The following is a 27415-nucleotide window of genomic DNA, read 5'->3' as shown; positions in this document are numbered from 1 at the left end:
GCAAAATTGACAGATAGATGACGCGACACTAGCACATCTGACGGCATTATAATGAAATTAAATGCATTTATTCTCCAATGCACTTATTTATGTTAACCTTTTTTTGATAATATTATAATTTAACAAATTAATGTAGAATGTACTTATTTGTGGTGAAACGAAAACTACAATAAGTTTGGATATTGAATTAAACAATGAAAGAATCAAAAGAAATAGATTATTCTCAAATATTGTATAAATTAACAACAGATAAAACTGGTAAATATATTGTATACTTTTCTTCTATAATGTATCATTAAAATTTATATTTAAAATATATATATGATTATGCGTTTATAGAAGCCAATGATTTTGAAAATAAATTAGAACAAATTTTGGACAAGACTCTTCCTCTATTATCAAAAAATGATAAGTATATAATATTCGGTGATAACGATAGTGCAAATAATTATGTAGATATAAGGTATGTATATATATATACATATATATATCATAAATTTTATCACTTTATTAATGATTAATTATATTATATTATGAACTAAGATATATTTGAATTTTTCTATATTATAGGTACAAATATATTCAAACTATTACGTATATATTAAAAAAGATTCAGATAATAGATGAAATCAATCACGACGACTGTATTAGTGTTCAACAATATCATACATTTAAAATTGCAATAGAGTTAATAGTATCAATAGGAATTATACCATGCTTGTTACCTGGAATTGGTATCGATATGAAAAAGCTATGTCCTAGAGCTTCAAAATTAATAGAAGAAAAGACATCCATTTTACAGAAATATGAGAGATTATGTTTGTCAAGCCGTTCTCTTATTGAATATTACAATGGAAGTCTTTTACGACCAGCTGTTCTTTCTCAATTTGGTCCATTAATTGCAGCATTGCTACAATTATCATATGCTCCTTTAACAAAACCTAACGAAGAACAATTACCTTTGAAACAAGAAAGTGAAATGAATAAGGAACAATTTATAATGACTGTTGATTTACACAAAAAATTACAAAATGATCAGAAACAATTTTTATCTGAATTACTAACTTTATTTGATAATTGTCCACAATATATAATTATGAAGGAGTTGATGATTATTCTGGGAATTCAAAAAGCACCAATGTGGATTCGTAGAATAACTAGAAAACATTTAATTGAAAAAATTCAACAACCTAATGGAGTCGTGTCATTAATTGCCACTTTGTGTAATGATACATTAGATTTTGGAACTGATTGGAACAAGTTAGATGTACTTGCTAGATTAATTGCTACATCACATGAAATGAATAAAAATAAATATTATGAAGCTATATGTCCACAGGTATATAATTATATAATATTTCTGTAAATTATTATGACTCAATAATATTATTGTTTGTCTAATATAACAAATATATACATTTCTTTTAGCTTCTGAATCTTTTAACATTAAAACAGATTAATCATTACTCAATAATAGCTAATAGCTGTATAATAGCTCTTTATGAAAGTAATCCCGATATTTGTGAGAAAAATATAATTAATATTATAATGAAGCCTTTATTAATAACAAACTTGGATCATGAACAAGAGACAGAAATAATAGTACCTGAATGTGAATTGAATACGTGTATTGAAAATCTTATGACTTGTTTTGCACCAACAGAGGCAAAATTTAAATCTTTGCCTCACAAGCTTATATCGACTATAGCTATTCCATTATTTTGTATTCATAACAAAATAAGATCTAGTACTTGCTTGTTAAGGAACAAAGTGAGACAATTATTATTGAAGCTTCTGCACGATGAAAATTTACAGCATGATCTTTTTTCTGCATTCCTTGGATATAATATAAAAAAAAATTTTGGACAATATATATCCATACAATTTGGATCTAATGGTGGACTTGAAATTATTGGAACCATAAAGAATTTAGCATATGAAGAATTTGCAGATAGTTTGTTTGACTTAATATCTGTTAATGAGGTACTCATTACTAATTTATTCTCTTATTTGTTGATGTCTCTATCAAATTCTACAAAATGGTCCTGCAATAATACATTAGAAACATCTCATGACATAATAGAACGCATTGAAAAGCAATTAGCTGCTATTAAACTTCTATCACATTTGGCAAACAAATCTGTTGTTCAAGAAGCGCAACTCAAGAATCCTGAACCATTGTTAAATTTTATCAAATCCTTATTTAATGAGAAAGTAATTAAAAATCAAAATAATACTGAAAACGATGATCATGAAATTATATATATTAGTTTAATGTTGATCAAAATGATTCTAAGTTCTGAAAGCAAAATGTTGAATCGAACACATTTTGAATCATTCGCAAAGTTTTTGAAAGAACAAATTAATAACTCCACAATTTCGTCACAATTGGTGGTACTTATGAAGGAAATACTTCAATTCATTGAAAGCAAACAGCAATTTAATCAAGTACATTATGAAGATTTATCTATAGATTATAAAAAATTTAATAAATTTGAAGAAGCTATTCGAGATTTGTCAGATCCACTACTTCCAGTACGTGCTCATGGGATCATAACTTTAACAAAATTAATTGAAACAAAGGATCCATTTGCTGTTGCTAGAAAAACAATTCTTTTACGCCTATTTCAAGTGAGTTCATTATCTCTTTACCTTTTGTACCCCTACAATAAGTGTGTATATATATTTAGATTTTTATTGTGCTATAGGAAAATTTGAAACACGAAGATTCTTTCATTTATCTTGCTGCAATAAATGGTATGTGCTCTTTGGCTGTAACATATCCTCAAATAGTAATAGAAACATTAGTTCAAGAGTACATTGACATGCCTCAAAGAATTACAAGTGGAGATATTTCTGTAGAAAATAGAATAAAACTTGGTGAAATATTAGTAAAAACAACAAGAGGATTAGGTAAAAATGTTTATATATCTTTTTATATGACTTGAACGAAAATGATAAGTATACTCTTATAAATATAATATTTACAGGTGAAATGACATTGACACATAAAAATATACTTATTAATGGATTTTTATGTGCTACACGTGATCCGGACCCATTAGTACGTGCATCAAGTCTTTCTTGTCTTGGAGAGCTTTGTAAAGTATTAGGTTTTCGTCTTGGAAATATTATCATAGAGGTAATGTTTGTAAATAAAGTAAATTCTATTATTTTTAATATCTAAAAATATATAAATTATGTGAAATAATTGAAAATAATTTTTACAAATTTTTAGGTACTCTACTGTATTAATTGTATCTTAGAAACTGACAAAGCACTTGAATGTCGTAGAGCAGCAGTCTTAGTCATCAATCTTTTAGTTCGTGGATTAGGAAAGCATGTTTTAACCGATCTTAGCAAAGATTTGGTTATTTTATATCGTAGTTTAAAACATTTAAGAGATACCGATAAAGATCCAGTACTACGTCTACATGCTCAATTAGCTCTGGAAGAAATTGACGAAGTTGTACAAAGTTTTCTTTTTGCCAAACCAAAATTGGAAAAGACTATATTTTTATTAGAATAAATATAGTTATTATTTAATAATTATATACGTACTACATATATACGATTCTCAATAGTACGTTGTTTATATGAGTTCTTGTTATGTATTAATGTGTGTATGTATGCGTGTGTGTGCGTGTGTGTGTACATAGTATCTATTATATCATTTTTTAAATAATAATAATAAAAAAAAAAAAAAAAAAGAAAGACTTATGATTCATTAGACAGCTGGAAATTTGTATAAAAAGTAACAAATATAAACTTTACAAAAAATATTGCAACAAACTCGTTGTATACTAACAGTGTACATCACATAGCTATAGTACATCATATATCACAACTTCATCTTTCCTAAAACTATATATAAAAGAATGTATCTAAAATGTAAAGAAATAAGATTCATTATTGTAAAAAAACATATAACGTACAATAAGCATTAGAAAAATTGTATACAATCTATATTTAAATAATATATCAAATCCTATAATTAAATTACCTCAATTATGGACTATAGAAATACAGTATCTTCAGAGAATGAACCAGCCAGACGAATGGAATCTCGATTAAGGCACGCATACATCCTTTGTGGCTGTGATGTTAAAGCCACTGAAGGTCTTGTCGTTATTGCCCGTAATATAAATTCTTTCCAGGATGGTTCTGGGAATGATTTGTATTTACTATCTCCACTTGTATCTACTTCATGACCCGTACCTACAGAGGTCATCATATGTACGGCCTACAAAATTATATCGACATGTTTATTTTTGTTAAAGTTTTTTTTTTTTTTTTTTTTTTTTTTTTAACAATTGTACAAAAATATTAAATACATCTTACTTTCTGAGCATCTCGAAACATTGACATTATACGAGCGCCAATGTTTCCTCTTGGTCCATCTGGCACAAATACTTCTTTTCCTCTCATTAATTCTATCAAAAATGTTGTAAATTCTTTAGAATCGTCACTTCCACCTAATTTCAATTGCAATGAGTTGACCTGAGCGACTAAAGCTTCTACACCTTCTATATCACGTGTTATTTCCTAAAATAGAAAAAGAAAGAAAGACAAAAAAAAATATATATATATATTATCAATATAACAATAAAGAAATTTAATTAATTATTAATTTAATTAATTTTAAGAGACTCACTTCGTAGAGCTGTAATTTCTGATGTAGTGGTTTTGTAACGTATTGCAATTTATTTAATATACTCTGTGCAACGTCTGGCAAATTTGGTAAAGCCTCTTGCTTTTGTAAATTTAAAGTATAAAGCGCAGCATGCGTTAAGGACGGTAAAAGAAGTCGTGCGACCTGACCGAGTTTTCTTGAGCTTAGAAAGTGAAGAACTTTTTCAGCTTCTCTCGTGTCATCGAATAATCGTTTTTGACGATGGGCTGGTACTGGTTGAGCCGATGCCCAAGTTGTTGACCATGCATTCTCAGGAATTAACATTCTTGGTGAGAGATGACCTAGATATTTTTTCATTATATTATTCATCAGGAATAATACTAATGTAAGTTCTTTTTTTAAATATATGTTTAAAGTTCTTTTGTGTGTATGTATGTATATGCCTGTGCTGTGTATACGTGCGCGCGCGTGTGTGTATTTACATATAGATATATTAAATATATCTCATATATGTTTAAGATGTGTTAGCTGACCATTTGGTTGACCCCATTCATTGGTTCCTTTATCTTCTATCCAATCTCGAGGAGAATACCATCTAATGAAGTCTTCTAATATTGCACCTGGATTGGCTGCCTATTTATATAAAATATATTATTATATTTTATTAAATTTGTTTAGATATGAACTCAATTGTGATTAAAATTTTAAATTAAATAAATTCTTTACAATTCTAAATTCTTTACAATTCTAAATTCCTCTCTAATATTTTCTATTTTCTTCATAGCTATTATTTAAATATCATCTGTTCTTTAAATATTTATTCAAGTAATATACCTTAAAAGATTCCATGTCGGAAAGCAACGAGGCGCTCATCATACGAGCTCGCATTTCCGACGCATATTTGTCGGTTCCCAGCTGCATCATTACTTGAGCGTCTTCTTCCAATTGGTCTTCCGTTTTTGGAACAGGTTCTTGCGTTACAGGTAAATAAAGGGGATCTCCTGTTTGTAATAATCTAGAAATTTCGTTATATTATCCTCTTATTGTCGAATAAAATATTAATTATTCAAAAGATTAATTAAAAGATTTCATTTGTTAATACCTTAAAGAAGGATGTTTTGTTAATCTTCCAGCTGGTTTATTCCATAGCAAATGTTTTGCTTTTATTTGGGCATTTGTTCCTACATTTTCTGATTCTACTTCACTTGTACATTCAAAAAATTCTTCTTCTTCTGATTCTACGAATATATTATATTATATTATATTATTAATATTAATATATCAATATACTGTTATTATACCTGTTTCAAAGTCTTCGTATTCTACACTCTGAGATCTATTTATCGAATCTTCTCTAGATTTTTTTCTTTCAATACAACAATTCATCATCTTTAATCATAAAATTATTATTATTATACATTGTTCAACAAATTCTAAAAAATGAAAAAAGAAAGAAAAAGAAGAAGAGATGTACCTGTAATTTTTGATGTAACAAACAGGTTCTAACAGAGTCTGGGAAACCAGGAGCGATACTAAAACAATTTAAACGAATAAAAATGAAAAAGAGAAGTATCAAACTCAACATCAAACTCAAATATTAAACTCAAAACTTTGTCATTCTTTTTTTTTTTTCTTTTAGAATAAAATTATGTGAATATTTTTTGGAAAACATTAATCCGCTGAAACATATATATAAGACGAATTTTCTTAATACTTTTTTTATTACGAGATGACCGAAGTATCGAAGTTGATTCGAACAAGACAAAAGTTAACGGTGAAACTGGTTTTCTCCTCTCAGTCGGACACTTAGTTTGTTAAACAGAATCGTTTTATAATTCCCTCGAATCTGTTCTTTTCTTTTAATTTTATTTACATTATCATATTACCAACAAGTAATACAAATGACGTCATTTATCAGATCTAATGCTAATTTCTAATGTAAGCACATTGTAAGATAATCAATGGGAAAATTCTTATCTAACTTTCCTTTTCACTTTTTCTTTTATAAAACGCAAAAGCAAAAGAATTAAAGTTCTCAGTATTATTTAAAATATATATATATATTCTTTTTATATTTTATTTTCACTTATTTTTTATTATAAAACTGATTAACAAAAATTTTTCCAAATAAATCATTTCAAATATTAATAATTATGTAAAATTATTTTTCCTCTATTTCTAGTAAAAATACACAAACGTTGTAATATTAAATATCGAATGAACAATGTTAACATTATATTTATTAATCAATTCAAATAAATGAAGTTTCAATTATTTTTATAAAAAATTGTTTATTTATAAAATTTCATCATGTCTTCTGCTCAAGACATTATAAATAATAGTTTTCTTTTTTTTTTTTTTTTTTTTGTTTTATTATATACATATGATCAATTAATAACAAATTCCTGTTTTATCCGAGATACGTATGAGATATATTTTAATATGATAAAATAATTGTTGATAGTACCAATTGTAAAAAAAAGAAAGAAAAAAGAAAAAGAAAAAATATTAACTTATACAATTTCGACCAACTGCTTCCGCTTTCCTCGAGAACGATTATACGAGCAGGTTTACTTGAAGGAGATTCTCCGTTTCGAGAGGTGTATCCTCCTACCATGCCTACCTTTAAACAACCCTACTCCAACAGTTCGTTCGTTCAGGCAGGAGACAGGATTCTAGGGGGATTGGACAGTGTCTGAGGAAGACTTGTCGCAGTCGAGTACAAAACCTCGATGCCAATGTGAGTTCGAAAGGAGAAGTTAACGGTGAGGGACCGGTCAGTCTCCATTTTTTTTTTTTTTTTATTCTTATACGATCTCAACCTTTTCGATAAATATAACAACAAAAAAAGAAAAGAAAAGAACAAGAAAACTTTGTGTCGTGTTTATTTTAACGTGAGTTAACAAAAAGAAAGAAATTTTTTATCCAAAAATATTTAGTGAAGGTGCAAAAGAGCAGGTGTAAAAAATAATCAACGATTCGTTTTAAAATATCTTCCACCAATATCAAGTTCAAATTCTTTAATTTATTATCATCGATGTGGATGGAATTTCTTGAAGGTCGAAGGTATCGCCGTGCTAGTTGCATGAGAGCGAACCTTAGCCTATATTCGAGGATCCAATTTTTGATTTAGATTATCATGGATCGTGAAGGAAATTCATGTCTATAACAACTTTAACGAAGATATTTATTGGAAGACGAAAAAAATGAGTGAGTAATGTGAAGAATTCAACATTATTTGTAATTCTTTTTGTTCGCTTTTCAATTTTTTATAAATATATATATATATATATATAATGTTTTATCGGATAAAAATAAAATCGATCGATTTGAGATCAAAAATGAATATATTAAAGATAATCGAGATTGATCGAAGGTTAGTTAGTATAAACTATAAAGGACACATTGGTATTCTATCTACTTTGCCATGAACTTCGAAGGGTTAATGCACCCACGCATGTATCTTGTGGCTATCGTCTTCGGTCTATACCGTCCGTCCTTGAACCATGCTACGGGACAGTACCAACGTTCTATAGTCTATGCGATGTTTCCTTTCGAACAATAAACGCCATATAGAATCGTTTCTTTATATCATTTCGATTAAAAAGTTTTGACAAATTTAAAGAATTGTCTTATTCAAAAAAAAAAAAGAAAAAAAAAAAAAAAAGAAAGAAAAATAAAAAAATAAAAAAAGATCCTAAAAGTATTCTATTAACGCATTTTTTTTTTTTTTGATTACAGAGAATTAATTAATTATCGAATTATAATTTAATAATTATAATTCTAATTAACTAATTATCGAATTATAATTTAAAATCTTCTATGATAGAAACGAAATATATTCTTCTATCGGTTTTTACCGATGATGATATCTTTACGTGATATATATTTCAAGGAATTCGATTTACATGCAAATAAAGAATTATGATTTACGATCAGCTGAGATTGTACTTATAGCTATCATCGCGGAGAAATCTTTCAAGATTTGCACGTGAAACGTTCAACGAGCATGGCGATAAGTGATCCGTTTGTCCGAGATATTCGTATGATCATCAGACCGTACCGTGGTTCTTCCGCTTCGATTCTTACATTAATATATATTATTTTCTATATCTATATTTATTAAAAAAAAAAAAAAAAAGAAAAAAAAAAGAAGAGAGAGAAAAAACTAGAACGCTATTAAAATTTATAAGATAAATATCAGAAATTTGTTTGTGATTATTATTTTTGATCAAAATTATAAAGATTTAATCATTAAATATAATGTGACAAATAGACAAATGATAATATATAGGATATTCTAGAAAGGATCAAATCATGATATAAATCTCTAGCTTATGGTGTAAAGAACGAAGAGATAACAACCGGTCGTGTTAGTGAAAGTTTCGCGTCATTGGGTTGAGAAGACACCTGTGCATGTACACATTCTTTTAATTTACATAATACAATAATGTAACAAATGATATAGATACTCTGTCGAGATAATTTTAGATATAATTTGAGACATCATTTTTATCACCTCATTTGGATTGAATTTAGAGAAGAGAACAATTATTATATTAATTTTATCGTTTCAACTAAAAAAAAAAAAAAAAAGAAAAGAAAAAAAAATTGAATAATATAGAACCGTGGTTATATGTTTCAAGAGATCAATAATAATAATAATAATAATAATAATTAAAAAGAAATAAATTTGTTTATATATCGATCGTTCGTCGTACTTGAACGTTTTCTTTGCGGTGTAATCGTAGCCTTCTAGTGGTTTGTTTTAACCATCTTTTTCCTTTCTATGATTCTTCTTAGTTCTCAATAAAGAATAGAAAATTTATTAGATCTTGTTTAGAAAGGTGTTGTACTCGCCCCCTTCATGTGGCCAGGGTTGCGTTTTGCGGTCGCGTTTCTCGCATAGTACGGCTGATCAGCCGCAAAAGTGAATGTTGAAAGTACAGGAATTCATTTTTCTAAGTTTATTGTAACCACGAGGAACGTTTGATATGCATTCTCTATACATTAAACAATATCTCTTTAGAATGAATAAGAAACTTTATAAAGTATAATTTTACTTAAAAAAAAAACAAAAAAAAACAAAAAAAAAACAAAAAAAAAAGAGAGAAAAAAGAAGAGAAAAATATATTTAAACAGATTTATTTTTATTTAAAACATTTTACTTTTTCTTTTTATAAATTTATTATTAAATATAATCAAAAAAAAAAAAAAAAAAAAAAAAAAAAAATATACAGGCTGAAGGCCAAAGTCCCTAAGTATTTAATTTTGATTTAGGACATTATTATATTTCTCATCTTTTCTAACACTTTCTCACTTTTTCTTTTATTGCGTACAGGTTTTGAAAAAACATAGCCTACAATATAACTTTCTTTTGTTCCGGCTCACAAAATAGTTATTACTTGTATAAAAAAAAGAAAAAAAAAAAAAAAAAAAAGGAAAGAAAAAAAAAAAAAAAAAAAGATAAAGAAAAAATAATCAGAATTACATTCGCAATACGCATTTTACTTTCAACGATATCGAAAGGAAATAACCGTGTCTAAACGTATATTCTGCGTATCCTTAATAATAATCGATTGAGAGTTAGTTTCTAATATTTATTGCGTTCTATGAACTCGTCGAATTTCACGTTAAACAATAATGTGAAAAAATTGAAGAGCTAATCGAACATTTAATCGACAAAAGTTTATTCCATAAGATAATAAAAAAAAAAAAAAAAAAAAAACTGAACACAAAGTTAATAATTTTCGATGTTTACGTTTTCGTACGGTCGAAAGTCGCTTAAACGTTAAATAAGAAAGAAAAAAATTTTTTTTCTTATTCGAAAACTTCCCGCGAATCCCCAGTGGTTCGCAAACTATAGTTGCAATCAGTTTTTTTGTTTTTCTTTTTTTAACAATAAAATAAAAAATGTATTGCAGTAATAAAATAAATTGAAAAAAATTTAGATAAAAATATTCTACCTGATCTCTAATAATTTTGAGTTTGAATATTATTATTTTAATCGGTGAAATCGTGAAAAATCCTTTTGAACTTTGCTATGACCCAATGCTAACCCACATCTCGGTAAGGCCGAGGGAAATAGAGTTAGTCGCGAACGTCGGAGCTCTCATTTCCGGAAGCGCTTCTTAACTTCCGTCGTGAGACTACCAACGTAATTACGAATACCGATGGATGTACGGGCATAAGCTAAATAATTAGGCTGACAAATCAATCGATAGATTTTTACTTCTTAAATTATGATAAACAAGGAGTAACTATTCAACGATCTAAAAAATGAATTAGAAAAAAAAATATTAGAATTTTGTTTTATTTTTACGATCAAGATCGAACTTAATCTCTAAATTACAACGAGAATAATTTATCTATCGGTTTTAGAAAGAAAAAAAAAAAAAAAAAAAAAGAAAATAAATAAAATAAATAAAATAAAATAAAATAAAATAAAATAAAAATCATAATCATTCCATTTTATTTTTATTTCACGAACGAAACGAAAATCAAAAATACATCGATCGATCGATCTTAATCTTAATCTTTCTAATGACTGTTCACCACATTGATTACATAATTATCATTACATAATCATAAGCAAAGAAGTCGATTTAATCGCAAAGAATTCACGCATGATTTCCACACGTGATTATCTCAAACTACCGTCCAAATAATTCAAGAGAATATTTATATAACCGGAAGAAGCGTTTCACCGGAATAAAACAATTGCATACACATACAATCTTATCTATGGTGTGAAGTTTAACAGTTCCGGTTCACTCAAAGAAGACTAGTTACGTCGTTAACTTGACAACTTTTTCAACCCATAATTAAACCCCTTCCCTACTATATTACATCCTTCTTTCTTTCTTTCTTTTTTTTTTTTATTCCAATCTCTTTATTTTTGTACTAACATCGTCTCTCCACATTGTTCAATGTTTCTCTCATGAGTCACCATCAAAATGAATGAGCATAATAAAAGCATATAATTAGACTGTTTCGCGAGTGAAAGGATAGAGAAAAAAAAAAGAAAAAGAAAAAAAAAAAAGGAAATTGTGATTATTTACACGTCGAGAGTTTTCCGATTATTTAAAATATCATTTATTTATTTATTTATTTTTTTCCTTTTATTCTAAATATTTGATGCACGTACATAATTTTCTATGCCAACGAACAAATACGAATACGAGAGCAATACTTATTAGAGTCAAGAAGTATCGACACAGATTTCTCACACGAATGACTAAAGAAAGAGAAATATGTAGAACAACAAAATGAATGGACTTAAGAGACGAATGATATTTCGTGTCCTGCCTTGCAATATCCTTTATCGTTGTGTACCGTACTAGTTTCAAAGGAAATCATTTCTTTTTCTTCTTTTGTTTTTTCACTCACGTATATAACTAAATACACTTCTTATTAACATTCCTTTTTACAATTTAATTTTTATAATATCAGTTACGATATCAGAACCGGTTTACGTTCCGTTCATTAACATGATATGAGGAACGTAAAAGATATCTAATACAACTACTTTCGATACTAATGTCTAATAAAAGTATAGGTCTCTCTTTCTCTCTCTCTCTCTCTCTGTTTCTCTCTGTTTCTCTCTCTCTGTCTCTCTCTCTTCCTCTCTAATAAAATAGAAATATACTGATACCAAAATAATCTTGTCTAAGGAAAAGTTATCTTCTTGATGGATTAGTCCTCTTTGTAGCACTATAAAAAGACACTTCCATCTTGTTTAAATTAAAAAAAAAAAAAAAAAAAAGAAATGAAACACATTTTATTTAAGAATGTAATGATGAACTTAATACTGAATATGTTAAAACGTAAACGTTGTCAATTTTTAAGGACTATTTTTATTAACGAAACATAAAAAAAAAAAATCATTCACGTGTCATTTCTTTTATATTACAAACTCGCGTGTGTGTTGCGATTCGGTATTGTGTAATTAATGCCTACAGGCTTGAGAAATACGAAACGAGCGTCATCTTCACAGTAATGCTTACGAAATGTTACAAGAATGCATTGTAAGAAGCCGGATTAGGTCAATCGTGATTTTTATGCGAATGAAATTATAACGTGTATTCTAATTTATAACGTCAAATCAAATATGCCATTTTTCTTTCTTTTTTCTTTTTTGTTTTTTTTTTTCTTTTTTCTACATTTAAGTTCGCAAATGTGATCGTATATTTTTGAAAATAATAAAAGATATACTCTATCTATCAATTCGTTATAGCACTTTCCAATCCGTTTCGTTCGAGATAACGGGTGCAAGTGCATTAGTTCTACGAGTATGATGCAAATTTAAGAAAAAAAGAGATTAAAAACAAGAATTGCAAATAGAGAAATAAAGGGAATTATATGTGCTATAAAATAAGAATTTTATCTTATGTAAGTCTTACTTATGTAAGTCAATATACCTAGTGATAAATTTAAGCAATTTATTTTGTTCCTAAATTAAATATCAAATAATGTTGTCAACAATCGTACACACACACACACACACACACACACACACACACACACACACACACATATAAAAATAACATTTCCTAAAAATAAAACTTTGCTTATAATAATAATTTCTAAACTATAATATAAATAATATTTAAATTAAATGGACTGGATGAAAAAGTTCCTAAGTGATTTTACAAATCAATTATTCTTCTTCGTGACTTTTTATACTTATAATTAGAATTTGTAGTTTTATAATCTGAAAAAAAGAAGTAGTCTAAAAAGTAATCTGCGGAAAAGAATAATTGAGTAATAAAATCATCTAGGAACTTTAGACCCATCCTGTTTAATAATTTATAAACGATACTTAAAATAAAAAATTGCATATGAACAATTAGATATTATTCTTTCTAACGAAGAACAAATTCTGTCTCAGATATTTTCAAAGCACATAAATAAAAACGATTGTATCAAATCGATTTTCGATTCCTGATTCGATCTCGGTCTATTTAACACTAGAAAGAAGAAAAAAAAAAAAGAAGAAGAAGAGGAAGAAAAAGAAGAAGAGTGACAATCGATTCTCCATTGATTCGGAAAACGTTCGTTGGCGCGAAAATAAATGTTTCGCGTCGTTGAATTCGACGGGATCGGCATCGTGTCGTATAGTAGAAACAAGACATTCGAATTTGTCGGAAAACTTTGAAACCTATTCGATATCTCGATTTGCCGGACATTCTCGAGAGAAAAGCGAGCGTCGACGAAGCGAGACCAACTGGAAAAACGATCGATATTGTTATCTATATCTTAAAAATGATTTGCGACTTATCTCATTTTCCATTTTTTTTTTTCATTCCAATTTCGATTTCGAAAAATAAACTTTTAGATAATTTTTAATAATTTTCTAACTACGAAAAAGTAAATTTTTTTAATTGTTATCCCTCCTTAGAAAATAATTCGATAGATATCAATTATCATACTTCAATCAAAACAAATCAAATCAAATCAAATACTCTTCGATCTTATATATTTATCAACAAATAAACAAATTAGATAAGTAAATGTTTAAATGATTCTATTTTCTTTTTTTTTTTTTCTTTTTCATGAATAAATCGTAAAACGGTAAAGAAAACGAGGACTTCGTTACTAATTTGCATGCATGGTGTACTCTGTTCATGAGCCACTTTAATGCACATCCGCGCTACATCTTACGATGACTTTAAACATATACATACGAACATTTGAAACCTACTGAATAATACTACCAAGTTTAGAAACTATTCGTAAAACGATGACCAATTCTAATTATAAGAGAGAGGGAGGAGAGAGAGGTTGAGAGAGAGAAAGAGAGAGAGAGAGAGAGAGAGACTAAATTTTCGACTATTAACAATATTAATAATAACAATTAGAAAGAGACGTCTATTAATAAAATATGCATAGTTTAATAACTTATAATAATAATAATAATAATAATAATAATAATATTGAAGTTATGTACTAGTTAAAAAAGAAAAAAATACTAATGAAATCATGATGAAATTCTATTACAATCATTAAAAACATTATTATCATACACTTATAAGATACTGATTTCTCTCTTGTCATGAATATTTCTTCTTATATATGTATTTGCTAAGAGATCGATGTTGATAGAATCGTCACATATGAAAAGAGTTCCTTGTTTGCCAGCACGTTACTCGCGTGTATGCGTTTTGCGAGATGGAGCAGGTAACAGTACTTAGATAGTCGGTTAGCATACTGTGCCGATTGGTAGCTGGGACCGTTACGAACATATGGAAAGTTTGGTAGGTCGAGAAAGAAGACAGTCTCTATGGAATATTGTACATATTGCACGGTAAATTATATATTAGATTAACCAATCATTAAATATATCAGAGAATTTTTAATACTTTTATATTTAAATTATAATTTGTATTTTTTATATTGACAAACATTGATCAATTACTATATTATTATATTTTTATAATTTTTTATTATATTATATTATATATTATTATTTATATAGATATTAGATAGAATATAGAATACAGAATATAAAATTGGGAAATAGAATTCATTGAATAGAAAATATTAAAAATTCTAACATTTCTTTTATTAATTAACTTAATACTTAAAAATTGTTTTAGATAACTGAAACTAGTTTATACAAAATTTTGTTAAAAAAAAAAAAAAAAAAAAAAAAAAAGAAAGAAAAAATCTATAAATCATTTATTTAAAATCTGATGTAATACTTTGATAGGTCATAAGCTAATTAAATTACTTATCAAAAGAAAAGGATCTAAGTAAACGATCGTGATATACAATTTGTATCTGATTTCTACATTTGTAAACATGCATACGATTTAAATAAATAAATAAGAAAAAGTACAAAAGAAAAAAAGTCTTTCGTTCGGTCATGAAGATAATGCATGCGACTAGAAATCCACTCATTCTAGAAATTCCGTGGAATTAATTTATTCCATTAGTTTACGCGGATTGCATGCTAGATGAAAAGAATGAGTGCGCAGAATGTAAATAATATAATGCTATTCGCAATATTCCGATTTGTCTGTTTTTGAAAGAACTTATATATACAGATATATACATATATACATAAATACTTAAAAACTCCTCTTAACTTTTTTCTTTATTCTTTCATCATTAAATTTCTCTTTTAAAAATTACTATCATATAAGACGTGTATGCTTCATTCGTTTCTTTACTATTTACATATACGATGCAATTTCTCCATTGTTCGTTTCCAAGTATAAAAATGATCATGAACGTGAACGAACGAATGAACAAAAAAAAAGAAAAAAAGAAAAAAAAAAAAGAAAAAAAAAAGAATGAATGCATTTACTTGAAAGAAGAACGAGATTTATCTCAGAGATAAAAATAATAATAATAATAATAATAATAATAATAATAATAATAATAATAATAATAATAATAATAATAATAAATTAAAAATACAAATAAAATCATAGCATCGACAAAAAAGAAGAAATAGAAAAAAAAAAAAAATAACTAGGAACATAATATCTAATTCCTGAGGACTTGTAAGAAGTATTTAAGAATTCGATTCGACTCGAGAAATCTCTTCCACTTTCTCGTATAACGTTCGAGATGAATGGTAGACGTAAGAGAATTTACGCAACCAACCCAAGGATTCACCAACACTTTATAATATATTTATCAAACTACTCTCACATAGATCCCGTTCGAGAATTTCTTATTTATTCGAATACATTAAGAATTCTTATTTATTCGAATATATTTTAATATTATTTTGAATGATTAGCATAAAAGGACGGTGAGGTCATAAGTTACTTTCGAACGAAACAGGATAATACGAACATGATAAGTGCATTTAGTGCTAGACCCTTAAAAACAAAAAAACAAAAAGTACAAAAATAAAGAAAAAAGGAAAAAAAAAAAAAGTAGAACATTAGCGTGAGAACTGTGCGAGTGATCGATTGTAATGAAAGATAAATACTGTTAACCACAAGTCAGAGTTAATCGAACCATTCATTCTAATATACTTCTTAGTATATCTAGTAGAAATCTTTATCATATATTTCGATCTTACGTTGAAAAAAAGAAGGGAAAAATAAAAGAGAAAGAAAAAAAGAGAGAAAGAGAGAGAGAGAGAGAGACGAACAGTCAAAAGGGAACGAAAGTGAAAGGCTTTAGATTCCTAAGCGAGTTAGTTGCACCCTGTGCACGTGTACTATACGTGTATATTTCAATCTATCTAATCTCCAAACTATAAGAAATCTTAAAGACTTCGAAACATAAATTGTAAGATCGTTCCTAATCAAGTTGTATTAGAAAATACTTAATTGTAAAAATCTACATTTCATGCACTTTCGTTCTTTTTTTTTTCTTTTTCTTTTTTTTTTTTTTTTTTTTTTTTTTTTTACTATTTTTAACAACACAATCATTAATATCCTTTTCTTTCTTCGACTGATCCCCGAATGATCAGAAAAAAATTCACAAGATCAATGATAAAAATAACTACAAATTACTCGCGAAAGAATCGTTATAATTTGTTTCATAGTCTAATACCTCTTTTTACGCTAAATGGGATGAGATTAATGATACCGTCAATTATTATATACTTTTTTCGATACATACATACATACATACACAAACACACATACACACACATACACTGAAAGTTCAATAACATTCTACGTAATACGATTAACTCTTATTTTACTTTGTAATCAATATTACATTGTGATCTCGTGCGGAAAATGATGTAACACTTGAAAGATTCTTTCAAAATTAATATTTAATTTTTTGAACCCATTTTCTGTCTCCTCTCTATAATCCTTAATAGAAAATGAATTAATACTTATTTTAATAATGATATATATATATATATTTTTTTTTTCTTTTTTAATCTTGATAAATATCTTCGTTCATATATTTCCAAGGTCACTGACATTAACACAACCTCTAGAAAACTTCAACTGGTCATACTCTGATAATGTTAACACGCGAATTACTGATTGATGTGTCTATCAAGATCGGTTTACTGCTAACAAGCGTAACAGATAAGTATCTTGATGGTTAACTTAACGAACAAATCCGGCTTCGATAAAAACATGCCGCATACAATCCGTTATTAGAATTTATTTAGAAAAAAAAAAAAAAAAAAAAAAAAAGAAAAGACGTGTAAAGAAAATGTTAAACCCATTTATTCCGAAAAAAGTCTTTTCTTTTCTTTTTCTACTGCCTAAAAATGAGAAGAGAATATAATAATCGAAGACATATACATACATATATATATGTACATATATATTATTTATATAATTATATATATATATATATATATATATATATAATTCGTATGAGAGTCGATTATGCTATAATCTACGGTTATTTAAGCTAATTTTTATTCTGCTCTCGTTAACAAGTGTTCCAAGATCCGTATTGCAACGGTACTTGATTTAAGTAATTAATTAACTTAGCCAGTAACTCTTTTGCTTTTGCTATGAAGATCCAAACTGATGAGAAGAGCAATTTTTCAAATACTAACTATTTCCGGAGAAATCCTAACGTCTATATATATATATATATATATATATATATATATATATATATATATATAATAAACATTTTCTAAATCGCGTTAACAAATATATAAAAAGAAATTTCTTTTTATTTTTTCTTCTTTTGTTTTCAAACTCTGCAAATAAAATGAAAATTTATTTTTCAATCACTATGTTCGAAATTATAAATTTCTCTTCGATCGTGGACATATTTACCTTGAATTTTAAATAATCATATTCTACGAATGAAGACCCAAACGAAATCTTTTTGACGCAATATACTAAAGAATGTCTAGCAATATAATATCTCTCTCTCTCCTCCCCGCCCCCCTCTCTCTCTCTCTTTCAATGTGATTACTAGTAAATACAAAATATATGTATATAAGAAATTATAATGTGACAATTATTCTGAGAGACAATTGGGACAGATTGTCGCTCCTCTTCCGTAAGTGAAGCACGAGTGAAAGGTTCCAAATAGCTCCCTCCATTCATTGTACACGAATGCAAGGAATGTGCACACGCTTGAGCTTAATGTAGGTGACTTACTGTGTCTAAGAATTGTTCTAACCGAAAGCAGGTTAAAAGCTATCACCTAACTTCATCGCACTAGAAACGGGAAATATCTTAGTTATTCTCACAGACGTTCGTTACTTTTCCCATGTGAATTTAATTTCTTTTTGTCAGTTAATCCATCGACTCCATTCAATAAAAATTAATTATTATAACGAAAAGTATTTTATTTCTGACGTTGATCGATCAAATTTTTACAGATCTTAGACGAAAATATGGACATTTTTATAATTTTTATTAATTAACGATCTAAAAAGTACATAGCAGAGAAAAATAATTAAAATGAGTAATTAATTTCAAACATAAAGGAAATAGTTACAACTCTAACAATTTGTTATGGCAATGGAAATAGGATGAATAAAAACTGGCGAAAGGATTATAGAAAAAAAAAAAAAAAATAAAAAAATAAAAAAAATAAAAAAGAAATAAAGATACAACTAGATCGGCAGAGTGCGTGTAAACCAGAACCCATGAGCGTATTACGAGCGATCCCTTACACGCTGCAACGATTTTCAGTAACGAAGAAATGTTCTGTTTCTCCCCATATACGTATGTAAGTAACCGGTAAAGTTTGAAACCGTGTTGCGTTGCCCGATAGAGCAATAATCAACTCGAAAAGAAGAGAAACAAGATAGAGATCGAAATTAGGTCTTTTCCTAGTTAGCTCTGCGTAAGTAAATAGAGAGAGAAAGAGAGAGAGAGAAGACGTGAGAATGGTGAGAGATAGTGAAACTGTCCTAAGAAAATCTTCGACCGTTCTAATTGCTGTGAATGATCTAAACGCAATCGCGTACTAAAAGACCAAACTGGATTACTTTCACTCGATATGTATATATATATTTTTTTATTTTTATCTTATATATATATATATATATATATATATATATATATATAAGAAATTATATAATAAATATATAATACATTCTTATATATGTATACATATATATATATATATATATATATATATAAATCATTTAACTATTTCATTTACTAAAAATTCATAATCGTTCTAATCGTGACACTTTATATGAATCTACCTTTTATACAATTTTAAATGATTAAAAGTTTTCGACGACACGAAAAAAAAAAAAAGGATTTTTATGATTATCGTGTCCTATCGATAGGAAGATTGAACCGAGAACACGCATATACTCCGGCCATTGACTCGTAACGGGTTCGGTCTATGCCCTATGGACTCTGCTTCGTTACGAGCCTTTCAAGACTGCACAAGTCCAGTTTTCATCGTCGCCAACGATTTTCCAAAGCCGTCTTAACAACTTGCAATGATCTAACGTAGAATTTTTCTACGATTCTATAATCGTAGAACACGTAATATACCTAGTTTTTATCCTGATAAACTTTTAACATAGATGTATCTATCAAAAAATTTAATCGATCATGTATGTAATTTAAATCATGTATCTAAAAAAAAGTTCAATCATTTAAATTATCTATCTATCAAAAGTGTAGTCAATGAAAAATATTATTTTACGCTGTAAAATTTGTTACAAAAAATTGATAAAAATCTTCAATAATTTTTTTCATTTTTTTTCTTTTTTTTTTTTTTTTTTTTTTTTTTTTTCTTTTCAGATACGCTCACGATCAAGACGTTATTGCTTTTGGCAGGCACGATATACATCGTGAATGCAACCTCAGTCTGCCCTTGGGCTCAAAGTGTCGCAGAACTTGAAAACTCTTGCATCTGTGATTATAATCTTGCTAAAGAACTATCAGTACAATGTGACATCGTTGATTATGGTCAACTACTATTGGCTATGAAACGATACGCTTCAAAGATCACCGTTGATCTCTTTTACATTAATAACAGTACCATTGGTACTCTAAAGAATGGATCTCTTTCAGCGCTAAGAATCAATAACATACAATTGTCGGGCTGTCGTATTTCGATAGTTGAACCTGAAGCATTCAAAGATCAAGAAAATTCATTGAAAAGTCTTAATCTTAAAGATAACGAACTGATAGAAATACCTATTGAAACGTTGAAGACTATGAAGAATCTTACAGTGTTAGATCTATCAATGAACAAGATTACAAAAGTTCCAGATGATGCCTTTGTTGGATTGAAACTGGTCACTTTAAAATTGTCTGACAATGAAGTTACTCTCTCATCAGGTGCCTTTAGAGGTTTAGAAGTGACTTTGAAAAATCTTAATCTTAAAGGTACCCGACAAAAAAAAGTACCGGAAGCATTAAGAGGTCTCAAAGCTCTAGCCTTTCTGGATCTATCTCAAAACAGTATACATGAATTACCTGGATCAGCTGGTATCAAAGCATTCGAAGGACTAGACTCATTGACTGGTCTCAATCTTGAGAGAAACTTGATCCAAAATATTGGACCAAATGCTTTCTATGGCGTCAGAAATACTTTAAGCTCTTTGAGTTTATTAAACAATCTCATCCCTGATTTTCCAACTGCTGCAATCAACAGTATTCATGATCTTAGGGTAGAAATTTATAGATGATAAAAATCTAATCTTATTATCAAGGATTTTAATAATTCATTTTCTACAGGTACTTGACATCGGATTCAATCTAATAACGGAGTTACCAGTGAATGCTTTTCAAGGTAATCCATCGGTAACACTTCTCGCTATCGATGGAAATCCTTTGTCCACTGTACCAGAACGAGCATTGGCTAGATTGAATGGTACTCTAAGAGGACTGAGCTTGGGAGGAAGATTCCTTGTATGTGATTGCAAATTACGTTGGATCGTCGATTGGATCAAGACTAAGGATCTTCAAGTAACCAGCCGCGAACGTAAACCACCATTTTGTGGTAGTCCACAGAGATTACAAGAAAAGAATTTTTACAACATCGATATAAATGGTAAGAAAACTAAATCTTCTTGACCATTCTCGGAAAGATTTCTTGTTAACTCGACGATAATCATTTTAGATATGACATGTGAAAGAACACCAGAAATTATTGGAATTGGCACTGTTGAAAGTGTCGATACTAGAGAACCAACAGGTCCAAGTGATAATGTTGGTGTTGCTACTCATCACTCAACGATAAGACCACAGATATCCACCCAAACAACTAGTACATCGACTACTACACCTTCAACAACAACAATCTTTTCAACTACAGAATTTAAAAGAACGACTGAAGCACCTCAAACATCTACTATGTTTACTTCGACGACTAACAGACCAACTGCGGCTCGAACAGGAAATGTAGTTATAATGAGGACTACTTTAACTCCACCTAGACATGTTCAGGATCAACCTCAGCAACATCAACCAAGACCTCCTTTGGTTCTTGGTTCTCCTCTTTATAAAGCTAAATCAAATGATAGAGATATCATAGTGAAGGATGTACTTAGACAGGATAATTCAGTGATTATCTATTGGGACACAAAAGCACCTAAGAGTTTAGGATTTCGTGTGATTTATCGATTATTTGGAGATGATAGTTTCGAGCAAGCTCCGCCTCTTGATGCTAGCGAACGTGAATTTAAAATAAAGAACGTACCCTATCAGGTAGAATATACTTTAGATTTAAATGCAAAACGAATAAAAATAAATCAATGATCAATTGTTCATTTTTACAGGAATGCATCATAGTATGTGTCGTTTCATTGGAAGAGACCAATCTTACGCCAGCAAATGTTCCCTATCAACAATGCAGAGAAGTTAGAACAGAAAATTCACCAACTTCTAATATGGACAAAATCACTATAGCTGCTAGTGCAGCAATATGTGCGACTATAGTAGTTGCAGTGATAATCTTTGTGGTTGCTAATAGAAGAAGGGCTCGTAAACTTCATACACTTCATAGTATAGATCAAACTAACATGGGTGGCCCTATAGCAGGCTTGCCAGTTAATTGTTGCTCAACCGGTGGTCCAACGCCAAGTCCAGGAGGACCTCTGTCTTCTATGGCGACCTTGAGTGCTTACAATGCTCAAAAAGAATGGGATCAAGTATCAGCTTATAGTAACAGAAGTATACCAAGACCTAGAATCTTTCCCGTTGATCGACAAGGTATGAATATTCTTACTTTATCTAACTGATAAATGATGTAAAATTAATACATTTATTATTTCTAATCTTAGGTTCGATTACTAGAGCTTCTTGCATCGACGATGTTCGTTCTCAAACAGGCCACTATGGTGGTAAAGTATCTACACGTTCGGTTGCTGATGGGCAATCACAACATAGTTTCTCTAATAACTCTACACGATATTTTGCTAACACGACTTTAGGATCTAATCTCGTAAACTCTAGACCAGGTATTTAATAAAAAAAAAAAAAAAAAAAAAAAAAGAAAATATTAGTTCTCTAACGTTAAATTAATAAGGATTAATGAGTGATTTTTTGATTCTAGAGTTACGTCAGTCACGTCAATCGTTAGCAGCAGCTTCCGATAGAATGTCGCGCAGCAATTATACTAATAATCACATGCCCTCTCATGCTTCCTCGAGAAGACAACGCCCAAGATCACGTAATCGTACCTTGGAACAAAATCCTCCAAGGCCTGGCAGTCGCTATAGTTTAGCTGATTCCACGCATACGTTGAATAATTACGATGAAAATAATTGGACCGATCATGATATGGATATATACATGACACGTAATCCAACTACGAGAAGCGGTCTGATGCCAGTATGATCATCGGTTTTACAAACTTGTGTTCAGTCGGTTCGTTTGAATTTATGCGATTCGATGTAACAACGTACAACAACGTACTCGTATTAGACTAAGTTAGCAATAAGGCCGATCGAATCGAATGATAGATATTGTTCATCGTAACGATCATTTTTATAAATTGTATGACTTAGGTACTTGTAATATGTATCAACGAGCCAAACAATTGTTCATTCGTTCATTCGAACTATGATCTTGTTTTGAATAAGTATTCGCTAAACGTATTTATACCCAAAGAGACTGCATCGCGAGGTGAAATGCATTCGACGGAACAAGCGTTCTGTCCTAAACGAATGTTAAATATTTTTAAATAGAATCTATAGATATACACGCTGGAAAGTTAAGTGCATTATCGTCAATTGATTAAAAATGCATTGAAATTCGTTAGAGATTAAAATCAATAATTTTTTTCTAATCACTTGACGAATCAATAAAATTACTCACCCTGGTATAAGAATATCCGATTCTCTACGAAATCTAATTTCCTGAACGAACTCGTGCCAAAGTTGAGCTAATGCTGTGGCTCCACCTAGATTATGTGTGCAATGTGAGGCTACAACTGCAAGACGCCATACTAAACTGTCAATTATACATGTCTTTACTCCTTTCCACTGTTCCTCCTCGTAATATATGCTCATATCACCGTACGGTGTTTTCTGAAGAAATTCATATAATTATTATTTCACAGGAACAAGTAAAATATCAATAAAATTCTATACTTACAGGATTATCTTCAGTATCGGGGAAAAGAAAATACAATATAGGCATCAATATTTCTTCAGTAATTGGACCTTCCACGTTTTTTGGTTTTTTCGTGTTTCCTTTACCAATGACAGAAGAAATTGTAGGAATTCTTGATTCACTTAATATATTAAATGCAGCACTCAAATTGTTCTCATCATCGGCGAGAAACATGGCATTCTCACCTAGCAAGTCAACCATAGCTCTCTGATCGTTACATAAATGTAGAAAATCTGTTAAATAATCTCCAAGTAAACAAGCCGGAGAAGGTACCATTGTCACTTGAACTGACCACTCTGGTGCTAACTGTGGTTCTAAATCAGTGAATCCTTCACTGTCTACTACGACGTGCTCTGACATTTGCGGCCATGTGGTATACAGATGAAGTTCCCTAAACATATATCAAACTCAAGAATAGACTACTTTCCTTAAGTTTATGTAGAAAGACTTTTTCTATGTCTCTACATATAATCATCTTACCCAACAGGATCAAAAGTTGCTCCAAATGGAAGCTTTCCTAATTCTGCTACTCCAAGTGTCTCTCCTTGCATAAAATCAAAATCTGGAGGTTGCTGTGTCCAAGTACTGCATGTCCAATCCCTTAGTAAATACGAAAATCTTACTGAAACTAATACTGGATTTAACTTCACTCCATAGCCTTCTGTGATTTTTTGTTTGAATACAGCAAGCAAACCTGCAAATAATTTTTATTTTTTAAATAATTCCATACATCTCTAATAAAACTTATACAAATAATAATATAATAATTCAACATCTTACTACAACAAAATTTTTATATTATAATTCATTATGTAAATTAATTAATTAAATAAATCTATAAAAAAAAAATGTACACACCAGTAAGATATTTACAATGAGGTGGTATCTTTTTCAGATGTACCATCTCGAAATTAACGGAGCTGCCTCTACCTACGCTTGTACCAAGATACAGTTTTTGCCATGATTCTTGTACCTGTACAAAGATAGGTACTTCGCTAAAATATGATAAAAATGTATTAATAAAATATCATTGAACCATACATTTAATGTCGATTGAATACCATTACCAATTTGTATTATTAGCAGCAATTGTAATAGAACTTAATAAAATCTTCATACGTGTCTCCTCTATTATAGGATTTCTTTTTCCTGGCACCAAAACAAGAAACTCTCTGATTCCAAAATAAGGTGCTATTTCTAAATGTTCTTGATCTATACGAGCAAAATCATTAGAAGAATTGAATATATCCTTTTGACATTCAGTTTTTTCGTCGTCCTCATCTTCCAATGAACTTTTCATAGTTTCAACATTCTCTATTACAAGACTAAAGTGCTTAAATGTAAATTCAACATCTAAAATATAATTTAGAAAATTAACAAAAAAAAAAATATGGATTGTAGAAGGAGGTTATCAAATGTTTTATTAGCTCTATTATAGATCGTATATATGTATAATAATATAAAAAAGAATATAATAATTAAAAGAATACCTGCAAAATGAACTTTCTCCGTATTGTTTTTCCATTGAGAATTAACAAAATCGCCGGATTTCAAAGATGGACCATTTCTTTTATCAGATATTTTCCATTCATGCATAATTTCTTCTAAACGTGCAATAAAGACCTCCCATTCTGTAGCAGTCGTGAAGTCGTGATGATAAAAATCTTCAATTTCGATGTTATTCATTTTCGTTGATGAAAATCAGGCCTCGAAGCAATATTTATTCCGAGCCATTCAAGTTAACAATCTTATAGGTTAAGTGACAGAACGTTATTGAACTTGTCGGTATAAATACGATTACGTCAAACGTAATGTATTCGTAATAACGCAGATGGCGCCACAAATAATGTACTCGTTTAATGTACAAAATTTTATCGATAAAATAATAAACTATAATATTGAATAATAAATCAAAAAAAAAAAAAAAAAAAAAAAGAAAAAGAAACAAATGTAGGATATGAACCACATGTATGTATCGAGACAGACATTTTATATAAGAAAATCAACTTTTATATATTACAATATTCACTATTATTAAATAACAATTTTCAATATGATAAATATTCAAGTAATTGAAGACGTCATTTTTAGTGATTTTTATCATGAAAATTTTACCAACAATAAATCGAAAATATGGGCAAATGTATTGCTGATTATATTTCATTCTAAAATCTATCAGCGTTATATCGTTGAAAAAAACGATATATGTTCAATCGTGTCAAATATTCAAAAAAGTATTTTCATTTAATATAATTTATCATGACAAGATTTTAAACAATATAATATTAATTGTGATGAACTTTATCATAGTTTCTAATTATTTGGATAAAAATCTTAAGTATTTAAAAAATTCGGTCTAGATCTTCTCTAAGATTCACTTAGAAGTGCTATTTTTATTCTAAACTCAATTCTATTAGAAGATCGGCCGGTATTTCAGACCAAGCTTAAAACAACCTTAACCAAATTAAACGCATGATTAAAAATTTCAACTTTTTATAAAGTAGTAAAATAATATTGTTTAAATATACTATTCAAATTATTGTATTGCTCAAAACTTGAAAATTCATAAATTTAATTTATTTTTTAATCGACAGGTATAGATAATTATTAGTATTTTTTAAAAGAAATAACAAAAAAAATTTCTTTTAATATAAATACTTTACAATTGCAAGATTTACTTGGTCAAATTTTCTCGTGTCGACTAATCTTCTAAGCAAATTAATGACGAGTTTCATATTTCGTAGGATTATAAAATATAATCCAATTTAGAGTTGACTAGATAAACGCTACAAATCTGCCTCATTTCTACATCTCAAATTTGCAAACAGAGATAAAGTATCTTTCAAAAGCATTAAATTTGCAAATTTGTAGTTTTCTATCTACTTACGTAATTACATGTATCAGATTTCGTTTTATACTAATTGTAACAATGATAATATTTTTCTGCAAAGTCAAATGATAATCTCCGTGATATAGCTTCCGAGCATTTTAATTTTTAATTCAACAATTTATCATTTCTATTATTAAAACAAAATTCCAATTATAATTCAAATTTATGTAAATCTCGTTCACACGAAATGATAAAAACAAAAAAAAAAACAAAACAAAATAAAAATGATAATTATTCTCAATCATTATTCTCACCACGTAGTAGTATAAATAGATAACTTTTAAAAAAATCAATGGACTTTGTTTATTTGTTTGCTGGTAAGTTTTGCGGTGATCGACTCTTTTGGCATTAAACAAAATAATTCTAAACATACTTCTGCGGCCACGGAAGAAGAATAAA

At 28.8% G+C, this 27415-nt stretch overlaps 3 protein-coding genes across 8 annotated transcripts; 2 read left to right on the top strand and 1 right to left on the bottom strand.

The window, feature by feature from the left end:
* Window positions 1–55: 55 nt before the first annotated feature.
* Window positions 56–5315, top strand: LOC124955914 (transport and Golgi organization protein 6 homolog). Its single transcript, XM_047511050.1, has 8 exons — window positions 56–258; window positions 340–463; window positions 571–1339; window positions 1429–2631; window positions 2709–2913; window positions 2991–3142; window positions 3239–5018; window positions 5153–5315. Exons 1-7 carry the CDS (start codon window positions 195–197, stop codon window positions 3527–3529), a joined length of 2808 nt encoding a protein of 935 aa, XP_047367006.1. The 5' UTR covers window positions 56–194; the 3' UTR covers window positions 3530–5018; window positions 5153–5315.
* Window positions 2910–25913, bottom strand: LOC124955915 (rab3 GTPase-activating protein catalytic subunit). Of its 6 annotated transcripts, none has more exons than XR_007103019.1 (16): window positions 25617–25913; window positions 25194–25479; window positions 24985–25121; window positions 24607–24820; window positions 24109–24517; window positions 23830–24041; window positions 6108–6165; window positions 5935–6022; window positions 5736–5871; window positions 5468–5648; window positions 5167–5266; window positions 4655–4974; window positions 4342–4545; window positions 4004–4243; window positions 3275–3884; window positions 2910–3183 (listed from the first exon to the last, which is right to left on the bottom strand). XR_007103019.1 is itself a non-coding variant. In XM_047511054.1 (16 exons), exons 1-15 carry the CDS (start codon window positions 25810–25812, stop codon window positions 4016–4018), a joined length of 2664 nt encoding a protein of 887 aa, XP_047367010.1. In that variant the 5' UTR covers window positions 25813–25913; the 3' UTR covers window positions 2910–3884; window positions 4004–4015. The 6 variants fall into 6 exon arrangements, 3 of the variants coding, with proteins under 3 accessions (XP_047367010.1, XP_047367007.1, XP_047367008.1); XR_007103020.1 differs by having other exon boundaries at window positions 2910–3448; window positions 3562–3884; XR_007103021.1 differs by having other exon boundaries at window positions 2910–3448; window positions 3809–3884.
* Window positions 7306–23844, top strand: LOC124955916 (vasorin). The gene is made up of 7 exons (XM_047511055.1): window positions 7306–7843; window positions 20305–21179; window positions 21247–21562; window positions 21632–22218; window positions 22290–22722; window positions 22794–22970; window positions 23066–23844. The coding sequence occupies exons 1-7, from the start codon at window positions 7840–7842 to the stop codon at window positions 23347–23349; spliced, it is 2676 nt and encodes an 891-aa protein (XP_047367011.1). The 5' UTR covers window positions 7306–7839; the 3' UTR covers window positions 23350–23844.
* Window positions 25914–27415: the final 1502 nt, after the last annotated feature.

Source organism: Vespa velutina, chromosome 19, assembly GCF_912470025.1.
Source record: "Vespa velutina chromosome 19, iVesVel2.1, whole genome shotgun sequence".
Lineage (NCBI taxonomy): Eukaryota > Metazoa > Arthropoda > Insecta > Hymenoptera > Vespidae > Vespa > Vespa velutina.
Note: the sequence above shows the minus strand (reverse complement) of the source record. Positions and strands in the feature narration are given on the sequence as shown.

Bases quoted from the DNA above. Each gene is read 5' to 3' on its own strand.
- LOC124955914 (XM_047511050.1), top strand. From the start codon at position 195: ATGAAAGAATCAAAAGAAATAGATTATTCTCAAATATTGTATAAATTA. The intron at 464-570 runs GTATGTATATAT...TCTATATTATAG, and splicing joins AATAATTATGTAGATATAAG to GTACAAATATATTCAAACTA. The intron at 2,632-2,708 runs GTGAGTTCATTA...ATTGTGCTATAG, and splicing joins TTCTTTTACGCCTATTTCAA to GAAAATTTGAAACACGAAGA.
- LOC124955916 (XM_047511055.1), top strand. The intron at 21,180-21,246 runs GTAGAAATTTAT...CATTTTCTACAG, and splicing joins ACAGTATTCATGATCTTAGG to GTACTTGACATCGGATTCAA. The intron at 22,971-23,065 runs GTATTTAATAAA...TTTTGATTCTAG, and splicing joins TCTCGTAAACTCTAGACCAG to AGTTACGTCAGTCACGTCAA.
- LOC124955915 (XM_047511051.1), bottom strand. From the start codon at position 25,812: ATGAATAACATCGAAATTGAAGATTTTTATCATCACGACTTCACGACT. The intron at 24,042-24,108 runs GTAAGTATAGAA...GAATTTCTTCAG, and splicing joins CCGATACTGAAGATAATCCT to AAAACACCGTACGGTGATAT. The intron at 6,166-23,829 runs GTGAGTAATTTT...AAATTGTTTTAG, and splicing joins TCGGATATTCTTATACCAGG to TATCGCTCCTGGTTTCCCAG.